Genomic DNA, 10840 nt, shown 5'->3' with positions numbered 1-10840 from the left:
CCGGCCGGTTCGCCCGGCGCAGCTGCCACGGCGCGGGGCTCGCCTTCTCTCCGCGCCCTCTCCCCCCTCCCGGCCCCCCTCCCGCGTCGGGCGTGGCTGAGGCGCAGAGCAGTATCCGAGGGCGGCCGCTCCCGCGGGTGCCCGCAGGTTGTGGTGTGGGCTGCGGAAGTGGCGGGAGCCTGTCCTTTGCTGCGGGAGCGATGGCTGCGGGGAAGCCCCAGTCTCTGGCGGGCCCCGGGGGACCGCGCGAGCCGTGGCGGCTGCCTGCCGAAGGACGCTCCGCGCCTGGCCGCTACCTGAGGTGAGCGGGAGTTGTTGGGGCAGCTGCTGGTGGCTACAGCTGCGCTATATGTCTCCGGTCCTCGCCGTGCTTTGCGTGTGGAGGGAAATGGGAACGGGTGGGGGAGCGGCGCGGTTGTCGGATAACGCCTAGGAAAGAGCCCTGTGCACGCAGCGCCGGTTCCAGGCCCTCACAGCTGCTGTTGGTTTCAGCAGTAGCGGCATGTGCTGAATGCAACACACACCTTAGAGCTCACGTATTTTTTATCGTTAGGGAGACTGTTAGAAAACTGTGTTTGTTCTAAAGAGAACGTGTGCCTGTTATAGAGCAGCAGATACGCTTTCTGCCATACTTGCTGAGGAAAGCCCTTACGTGCTGTCAAGAGTAACAGTGACTGCATGAACTTGTGACTCGACAGAAGCAGCTGATTTTGTGCATTTAATGCCCAGTGCCTTCCTGTGTTTTTATCAAGAATTGATACTTCTCTGCAGGCCACGTGCAGCTTCTCATAGTGAAGACTCTACTTTTCAGTGCTACTATGTCACGTTAAGAGGTGTTCTTTAAGGTTTTATTCTGTGAAGGTAAACAGAAATTCATTTCTGTACGGAAATACACATATTTGGCTCCCATTCAGATTCCTCAGTTGTTTGGATTTGGGAGCTTCTATTAATTAAATTTGGTTAGTTATCTAATGAGTGGAGTGAGTTCTTCCAAAGAAAATACATATAAATAAAGCTTTTTAACTGTTTGCCCGATGTTTCAAACATATTGTAGAAACCTGAGAATGCTACAGCATAGTATAAATGCATACAGATCACAGAGTTTAAGAAGTAGCGTTTGAAGCCTTCAGTTTCATGGTTAATTTTGTTCATTGGAAATAAACTGGAAAATAGGGAAAAAATTAAAGAGGTCAGAGAGATACAAAAGATGACTAACATTCTTCAATACAATTTTCCAGACATATCTTTGTATCTTTTTTAAAAATAAAGCAGCTAACTTTTTTTTTTCTTTCCCATAAAGTAGTTCAGGACAAAAGTCTGAATAAATTCTGTCAGTAACTAGCTTCTTATCCCTCTGTATGTTTTGTTCTCTTCCCTTTTTGAGTTAAACCATGAGTAAACTGTAAGACAGTGTTTATTTGCTGTAGTAGGTTTAAAACTTGAATCAACCCTTACTGGATTCAGAACTTAAAAATGTTAACCTGTAACAAGAAAGATGTAAATATTCATAATGAACACTAACATGCATTTGCTCTGTACAACTCGCTTCTAAGTCTTATACAGGTCAGACAATAGTTCAAAATTTGTGCAAATGCTCTTTACTAGCCTCATGAATATTTTATGTTTTGTTTGGTTACTTCAGTCTATGCTTTAACCAATGGAATACTGATGTACCAATAATAAAGATGTGATGCTTACCTTGTTTTCTGAATAGAACTAATACAGTATTTTGATGTATCACAGGTAAATTTTTCCATAACCTTATGGAGAAAAAGGACTTTGAAGCATGGCTTGATAACATTTCTATTACATTTCTTTCTCTGACGGACTTGCAGAAAAATGAAACTCTGGATCACCTGATTAGCTTGAGTGGAGCAGTCCAGCTCAGGCACCTCTCCAATAATCTAGAGATTCTTCTCAAGAGGGACTTCCTCAAACTCCTTCCATTGGAACTGAGTTTTTATCTGTTAAAATGGCTTGATCCTCAGACCTTACTCACATGTTGCCTCGTCTCTAAGCAATGGAATAAGGTTATAAGTGCCTGTACAGAGGTCTGGCAGACTGCATGTAAGAATTTGGGTTGGCAAATAGATGACTCTGTTCAGGATCCTCTACACTGGAAGAAGGTTTACCTAAAGGCTATTTCAAGGATGAAGCAGCTGAAGGACCATGAAGCCTTTGAGACATCATCTTTAATTGGACACAGTGCCAGAGTATATGCACTTTACTATAAAGATGGTCTTCTGTGCACAGGTAGGAAGTTCAGAAAACTTGTAGTCCTTTGTTATCTTCTACACAGCCTCATTTGATTAATTACAAGTTGATTTTCCTTGACCAGACAGGTTATTTTCATAGTGCTAACTCAGTTCAATGTGATTCAAAAATAAATTTATTTTGCAGTTTCTGAAGCTTCTGGATCTAGTAAGCTCACTAGTCGTTTTAATATTAAAAAAAAAAAAACAAAAACAAAAAAAAAAACACACACTCAAGGACACCAATTTCTTTACCAGTCAAAAAAAAGATGGCATCGTTGTTGCATATCATTCTTTGCATTAGCAAGCACATTTGAGAAGTACAGCTATGTTAGTTATCCTTTAGAAGATATATTAGGTTAAAGGGGCCTTGATTGGGCTGACTGTATGGTCACTGCAGTCTCTCAAGCTGTATGAGGCAAAGTGTCTTCCTTGTGACAATTTCTCTGATATATTCATAAGCACTTTCAGTTCTTAACATAATCTAAGCTCTTGTGTAAAGAACCATAAAGTAGATTTAACCTTGCTACTAATCTGACTTGCATATTGTATTGGTGGTTTCAGCTTCGTTCCTGAAGAGTGCAGACTTCAAGATTTCAGTTTGAACTCAGAAATACAGCCAGAACAAATACGAAACATTAAGTACGAAAGAATGGTAACTACTGTCAGAGTGTATTCCAAGGATTTCCCAATGACTTGAGATCACAGTGTTATAGAATAAGTTAGAAATAGTGGCTAAGTACCCTCACATCAGTTGGTACCTTAGGGTGTTTACTAGAAACTAGCAACTAGATGCTGGCCAGTCTTTCACTTTCCTAGTCAGCAGGGAAGGAAAATCCACACGAAGCAGCATTGTCAACTGTTACTGAAAAGTGGCACATTTATGTGCTGAAACTACAGGAGAATAAAAGAGAGAGAATGGTCTGGGCTCTTTTTCCTGCTCTCTAAAACCAGCAGACTTGAGTTATTGTTATAAGTTTATTTGCTTTTTTTTTTTTTTTTTTTTTTTTTTTTTTAAAAAAAAAAAAACATACAGAGAAAGAAAGAAAAATGGCAGATGAGGGGATCTGGTATTCATCTGCTGTCTTTCCATCTTTCTCTATGGAGAGATTTGATGGACTCCTTTCCTACCTGAAACAAACTAAAACACAATATAATCAGTGGCTCCCCAAACCTGAGCGTGATCTATCTTATAAAGCTTCCAGGTGTGAGTGCTGGCATCTATGGAAGGGAAAATGGAAGGCAGACATCTAGCAGCATAATTAAGATGGTTAATTCTTTCCTGTGAGGAAAAGATGAGAGAGCTGGGACTACTTTCTCTGGAGAAAAGAAGGCCTGGGAGAATCCTAACAATATGCATAAATACCTAAATGGAGGGTAGAACCAGTTTCATCAAAGGTGCCCAGTGACAGGACAAGAGGCAGTCAGCAGAAACTGAAACACCAGAGGTGTCATCTGAACGTCAGGAAACCCTTGTGTTTTTTGTGTGTTTTTGTTTGTTTTGTTTTAGTTTGATTTTACTGTGCAGGTGATGGAGCACTGACACAGGTTGCCCAGAATGGTTGTAGAGTCTGCCTCCTTGGAGATACTCAAAAGCCATCTGTCCTGGGCAACTGGCTCTACATGGCCCTGCTTGAGTCAGGGGGGTTGATCTCCAGAGGTCCATTCCAGCCTCAACTGTTCTGTGATTCTGTGAAAATACTATGTTTAAGACAGAAATGAAATACTAGTAAAGGCTTGAAAATTGTATATATTATTCGCTTGCAATTATCCTGATACTTTATATTCTAGGATCAGATGACTTGTCTGCAAAACTGTGGGATGTAAGCACAGGTCAGTGCATCTATGGGATCCAGACACACACTTGTGCTACAGTGAAGTTTGATGAACAAAAGCTTGTAACAGGATCTTTTGATAACACAGTAGCCTGTTGGGAGTGGAGCTCTGGGGCAAAGACACAGCATTTCAGAGGACACACTGGTGCAGGTATGTTGAACTTCTCAGTTTTTAATTTCACCAGTCAAGTAATGTACATCACATATAATAGAACACATTATAATTTAAGTTAGCTTTCTGTACAATAGTGTATTGTTTTAAAGCTCTGTCCCTAATCACTTTTTGTGAGGGAAGTGGCCAGAACAGATCTAGATCTGTCTGTTCTTGGATAATGCCAAGGCATAGTAATATAGTTTTTTGCAGGAAAATAATACTAAGTGCAGTGGTGATGTAGTGCTCTAGAGTTCTGAATAAAAGAGGCAAGCCATATATAACAGGGAGCACGTGTCAATAGGAGATCTTTATACCCCCAAACTGGAGATGGTCTTACAGGAGAGAGCACAATAGATCCTGGGAATCTCTATTTGCATTTCTGTCTTAATTATCTGTCCTCTACCACAAAATATCCTCAACTCAGCTGTAGGTCTGTTCTTCTATGACATACCAGTTGTACTAATCCTGCTGAAATTGACTTCTTAGAACTATTATCTTAGGAACTACGGTGATGTTACACTTCACTGTAATCCGGTCATAATAGAACCACTGATCTACATGCTTTTAATTTGAGCAAATAGTAGTTTTGTAGTGTACGTTTGGAGATGCACTGATAATTCATGTATACAGTTCAAGAACAACAGTTAAAACTGTAGTAGCTGATGCATTTTCACCCAGTTAGTGTCTCAGAAAAACACATGCACAGAGACTGGTATTCCTTATTTAAAACCCTCTCTGTTTGTAGTTTTTAGTGTGGATTACAATGATGAACTTGACGTTTTGGTCAGTGGCTCTGCAGACTTCACTGTGAAAGTGTGGGCCTTATCAACAGGAACATGCCTGAATACCCTTACTGGACACACAGAATGGGTCACTAAGGTGGGAATATTGATTTTTTAAATAAAAACACTTGCAAAAAACTGCCTTGCATGAAGTTTTTAGCATGTTCTGAATTTCTGTATCTTAATCGCAACCTTGTCCCTAAGTGCAGAACCTGAAAAATATCAAGAAATGTAGATAGTGCAAAACAACATTTTAAAAGAAAAAATACTTAAACTGTAACTAAACCTTTCAGAACATTGAAGAGATTTCTGTTCCAAAGAAGCTGGAGTACTACTAGGAATTGGTGTTCAATTCAAAGACCAAATGAATACAGTGGTTCTGAAAGAAAGTTACTCTAAAAATTATGTAGAAAAAGTAATGATCTTGATAACCAAAGTCTAAGCATGACAAGTGTTCTGAAGTTGAGAAACAGTATTTTCCTTGTGAGCATTTCAGAATTTGGAATGTGTGCTAGGGTGAGAATTATCTTAACGTATTAGTACAGTAAGTTCTCACTAGTAGGAGCAAAAAAAGTGTGAACAGCAGTTTCCCTTCAGTTGCTAAAAGTACCTGTATTGCCTTTAACAATCTGTGTAGCATACTCCCCTATAATGAAATGGAAAATACAAATGAATGCTTGGTTAACAGCATCAGAATAAGTCATTACATCCTTCAATTACAGGTAGTTTTGCAGAAGTGCAAAGTCAAATCTCTTATGCATAGTCCTGGGGATTATATTCTTCTAAGTGCAGATAAGTATGAAATCAAGGTATGTACCGTATGTCATGAACACATCATTGTTCTTCCTAGGGAAACAGAATACTTGAGTGCTCTGCTGATTTACAACTAATATAGGACTTTTTCTCTCATAGTCCTTACTTGTAAAGTTGTGTTCAAGACAAGAAACTGTTTGGAAGCTAACTTTTCAATGCTTTCCATCATGTTTAGAATCAAATGGTAGCTTGACGTGAATGGTAATTTAAAAAAAAAAAAGTATTTTTTTTTCATGCCTAATGTGCTAATGTGACAGTGAAACACTTGGAGCAAATAGCGCTGTTTAAAGAAAATAAAGAAGAAAAGTATTTCTGAAAAACATTCATACATTCACCTGCTGTTTAACAAGAGACTGAGCCTATTTGAGTAATGGTTTATCACTTGAATGTTTTGTGGTCTTGACATGTTTTTTGTTTTTTAATTCTAGATTTGGCCTATTGGAAGGGAAATAAACTGCAAATGTTTGAAAACACTGTCTGTTTCTGAAGATCGCAGCATATCCCTGCAGCCCAGGCTGCACTTCGATGGTAAATACATAGTGTGCAGTTCAGCACTAGGATTATACCAGTGGGACTTTGCCAGCTATGATATTCTCAGGTAAATCTTTCATCTTAAAATGTGTAGAACTTATTCCAGTGGTGTACTTTGAAGAAAATATAAAGTATTCTGTGGAAGTATTATATGAAATGTAATGGTTTTAATAACTTTCTTTAGATGTGTAAAGATTTTTTTATCAAGATCCTTTTGAATTACATCTTTCTTCACACATATTCATAGAATCATCAAATGGCTTGGGTTGGAAGGGACCTTTAAGATCATCTAGTTCCAACCCCCATGCCATGGGCAGGGATGCCACCCACTAGATCAAGTTGCCCAGGGCCTCATCCAGCCTAGTCTGGAACACCTCCAGGGATGGGGCATCCACAACTTCTCTGGGCAACCTGTTCCAGTGCCTCACCACCCTCTGAGTGAAGAATTTCCTCCTAACCTTTAATCTAAATCTCCCCTCTTTTAATTTAAAGCCATTCCCCCTTGTCCTATCATTACCAAACAAAGCGGAAAGTTGTTCTCCATCTTTTTAAGTCCCCTTTAAGTACTTAAAGGTTGCAGTAAGGTCACCCTGGAGCCTTCTCTTCTTTAGGCTGAACAGCCCCAGCTCTCTCAGCCTTTCTTCACAGGAGGGGTGCTCCAGCCCTCTGATCAGCTTTGTGGCCTTCCACTGGACTCATTCTAACAGATCCACATCCTTGTACTTGGGGCCCCAGACCTGGATGTAGCACTACAAGTGGGACAGAGTAGAGGGGGACAATCCCCTCCCTTAACTGGCTGGCCACCCCTCTGTTGATGCAGCCCAGGATGCAGTTGGCCTTCTGGGCTGCAAGCGCACATTGCTGGCTCATGTCAAGCTTTTTGTCCGCTAGAACTCCCAAGTCCTCTGCAAGGCTGCTCTCAATGAGTTTTCCCAGTCTCGTGTCTGGGATTTCCCCAACCCAGGTGCAGCACCTTGCACTTGGACTTGTTGAACCTCATGCGGCTCAAATGGGCCCACTTTTCTAGCTTGTCCAGGTCCCTTTGGATGGCATCCGTTCCCTCTTTGGTATCAACTGCACCACTCAACTTGGTGTCATTGCAAATTTGCAAAGGGTGTACTCGATCCTTCTGTCTATGTTGTTGATAAAGATATTAAACAGTACCAGTCCCAGGATAAACTCTTGAGGGACATCACTCATCAACAGACTCCACCCAGACATGGAGCCATTGACCACCACTCTCTGGGTGCGACCCTCAAGCCAATTCCTTATCCACTGAATGGTCCACCTTTCAAATCTATAGCTCTCCAAGCTGAAGATCAGGATGTCATGTGGGACCGTGTCAAAGGCCTTACAGAAGTCCAGGCAGATGACATCAGTTGGTTTTCCTTTGTCAACTGATGCAGTCACTCCATCGTAGGAGGCCACCAGATTGGTCAGGCATGATTTATGCTTGGTGAAGCCATGCTGGCCCTCTCGGATCAACTCTTTGTCTTGCATGTGCCTTGACATTGATTCCAGGAGGATCTTTTCCATGATCCTCCCAGGCACAGAAGTGAGGCTCACTGGTCTGCAGTTCCCCGAGTCCTCTTTTCTACCCTTTCTAAAAATGGGAGTGATGTTTCCTTTTTCCAGTCACCAGGGACTTCACCTAACTTCCAGGACTTCAAATACGATGGAGGGAGGCTTGGTTTGGCTTGGTTTCATTCTGTTTGTATTGACCAGATTTTATTGTAATTTATCACCTGTTAATACCAACCATTTGATTGCTGTTTTGCTTTCAGGCCACTAACTACTCCTCTATTTTCAATACATGAGCTACAGATTTTCAAAATAGATTTAAATCAGACTTTAGTGCTGTAGTTGTGAACATAAAACTAGTGACTGGAAGCTAATGTTGCTACCCAAATTGCTCTGCAGCAAACCAGAAGGCCATTTCTGCAGGTCATTTGACAGTACAAGGTATTAAAAAGACACTTTTCCCTTATATAGCACTATTGAACTGAAATCTGATATTCTCAATAACAGTGTGGAATGACAGTAAAATCAATGGGACTGCAAAAAAGGATCAAGTATTCTGTTTCAAAAAACAGAATGAGGTTCTGTCTGTTGGAAATGGTGTCATCAAAAATTGTAACTTATCAAAAAAGTGCATTCTAAAACTGTTAGCAGACTCTTAATTGAAATGTCATGAATATTGGAAGAGTACCTACTGTAGGAAGATCTACTTAAGGAGAATTGCTTCTTCAAAAGAGAAAGATTTTCTCTCACTGCTGAGAACAGTTTTTCATCTCCATATGTTTTTGTGCCTTAGTTCTGTGCTTTATGTAATGCTATGATCAAACACTCAGTCAGCTGTGGAAAACATTCTCTTTAATTTTTGTTCAAGTTTTGTTTATTAAGGCAACAAAATCCCAAAGGTTTAGTGGAACTAATATATTCAGTTATTTCTCCTTAAAGTAAAAATATTTAACTTACGCTAAGGGTCAGTAAAGCAACATTCTTGTAAGGACCAGTGCTGAATGATTTATTGTATTGTCACAAAAATACATTTCTGTGCTTTATTTCCAACTTTTGAAAGAGTGGTCAAAAGAATAGTATGAGACCTTGTACCTTTTTATAGACATTTAGGTGTGAAATCCCTATGAAATTTTTCTGTAAAATACAAGTACATCTGCTCTTGTGTGTATATCTGGAAATTGACTTCTTTTTTCTGCTGCTGCTGTGCAGAATCCCTTTCAAACCTTAACATTTATTTATCTTTAGAAGTGTCTGTCCTGAATGCAGAAAGCCTATGCTGAAACCACAGGCCTGACTTGAGTGCTCACTTCCTTGATTTGAAAAATTTTCATCTAGTTCTTCTTGAATAATTTAGAAAAGATGAGTTTAGATACTTCCTCTCTATAGACACATAAGAATTTGTTTTAATAATGCCGGTTCATGACTGTGTAGTGACAGAGTTTCTAACAACACTTTTATCTTCCAGGGTTATCAAGCCTCCTGACTTCTCAAATGTGTCCTTGCTGGGCTTTGGAGAGATATTTGCTCTACTATTTGATAACAGATACCTGTATATAATGGACTTGAGGACAGAAAAATTGATAAGCCGCTGGCCTCTACCAGAGTACAGAAAATCAAAGAGAGGTTCAAGTTTTTTAGCTGGTGAAATGTCTTGGTTAAATGGACTAAATGGCCAAAATGATATGGGCTTGGTTTTTGCCACCAGTATGCCAGACCACAGTATCCATTTGGTGTTATGGAAAGAACACGGCTGAAAAGATCACGTATGCAGATTCTTCAGGACTATCAGCAGTGTGTCCATAAAATGAAACTTTGCATGAACCAAAGTTGCACACCTAGTGGTATCACCATGCAGTGCACAATCATTTACTTTTATTTGGGCATTTGGGAATGAGTTGTTTTTGACATAATGCAACACAGCATGCTAACAGTATTCGCCACTAAATTTGTCTTTTACTCATGTTTAAGCATACCTTTATGGGCTCTGAAGCATAGCTTGTAATGTTTAAACTATTCAAATCCACCATTAAGTCTAAAATGAAATAATGCTTGTACCTGACTTCTGCCCTGTTTTTTTTGTTTTTTTTTTTTTTGGCTGTTGGAACAGAAGGTGGATGAAGCTACTATTTTAGAGTAGACTTTTGTGTTTGTTTGTTTGTTTTTTTTTTATATATATGTATCAGCAAATACTGGTTACAGTGCATGGCTGCTTTTTTAACTTGAATGCGAACATAGACCTTTTCTCTCCCTGGTACTGATTTTTGTCAAAATGTTTTTTTCCTTGAGATAGCTTTAAGCACCTATCTTTGAAATTGGGAATCAACACAGTCCTTTAACTAGGGTCAGATGCTAACAATAATAATTTAAGCTCAGGAATATGTCGATATGAGCTTTCCTCAGACAGAATGAATCAACTTTTCATCTATCTGATTGCCACAGCAATTAACCTTAGAGAACATCTGACAGTATTATCATATTTACTGGTGGTTTTCTCACTCAGAATGATTTGATCAGTATTTTATAGTTCACGTTTCCTATGGCTTGTGTGAGAATGTAATTTAGTTTGCAGATAGTTAGAAATTAAATGAATCAGAGGATGGTGTTCAATGTGTACACCAAGAATCACACTTATATCAATTGATGTCTAGCAGCCATACACTTTTCCCAGAAAGTTGAAGTTAATATAATTACACACTTAAAGTAGTTGTTGCATCTAGATTTAGAAAGCAGGGGCATATGTGAACGGTACATCTCTGAAAAGAAAAAAAAATGAAAATTTGGAAAAAAAAAAAAACAAAAAACAAGCATAGGAGTGGAAAAACATCTACTTTGATCAGCTGTAAGAGACCAGATAAACAGATGAGTTAACTATCGAGTAGCAATACTCTACATATTTTTGTGGTGTATGACGTGTACTTAAAAGCTGTATCAATGACATCTCAACTCCCATGC

At 39.6% G+C, this 10840-nt stretch overlaps 1 protein-coding gene across 2 annotated transcripts; it reads left to right on the top strand.

The window, feature by feature from the left end:
- The first annotated feature begins 46 nt into the window (after nt 1-46).
- On the top strand, nt 47-10825 carry FBXW2 (F-box and WD repeat domain containing 2). 2 transcript variants are annotated; one of them, XM_082775308.1, is made up of 7 exons: nt 47-301; nt 1744-2253; nt 4044-4238; nt 4987-5120; nt 5746-5832; nt 6265-6434; nt 9354-10825. In XM_082775308.1, the coding sequence occupies exons 2-7, from the start codon at nt 1764-1766 to the stop codon at nt 9640-9642; spliced, it is 1365 nt and encodes a 454-aa protein (XP_082631434.1). In that variant the 5' UTR covers nt 47-301; nt 1744-1763; the 3' UTR covers nt 9643-10825. The 2 variants fall into 2 exon arrangements, with proteins under 2 accessions (XP_082631434.1, XP_082631435.1); XM_082775309.1 differs by having other exon boundaries at nt 113-301; nt 1836-2253.
- The last annotated feature ends 15 nt before the right edge of the window (nt 10826-10840 follow it).

Source organism: Aythya marila (assembly GCF_965140915.1).
Source record: "Aythya marila genome assembly, chromosome: 19".
Classification (NCBI taxonomy): Eukaryota; Metazoa; Chordata; class Aves; order Anseriformes; family Anatidae; genus Aythya; species Aythya marila.
Note: the sequence above shows the minus strand (reverse complement) of the source record. Positions and strands in the feature narration are given on the sequence as shown.

Bases quoted from the DNA above. Each gene is read 5' to 3' on its own strand.
- FBXW2 (XM_082775308.1), top strand. From the start codon at position 1,764: ATGGAGAAAAAGGACTTTGAAGCATGGCTTGATAACATTTCTATTACA. The intron at 4,239-4,986 runs GTATGTTGAACT...CTCTGTTTGTAG, and splicing joins CAGAGGACACACTGGTGCAG to TTTTTAGTGTGGATTACAAT. The intron at 6,435-9,353 runs GTAAATCTTTCA...TTTATCTTCCAG, and splicing joins GCCAGCTATGATATTCTCAG to GGTTATCAAGCCTCCTGACT.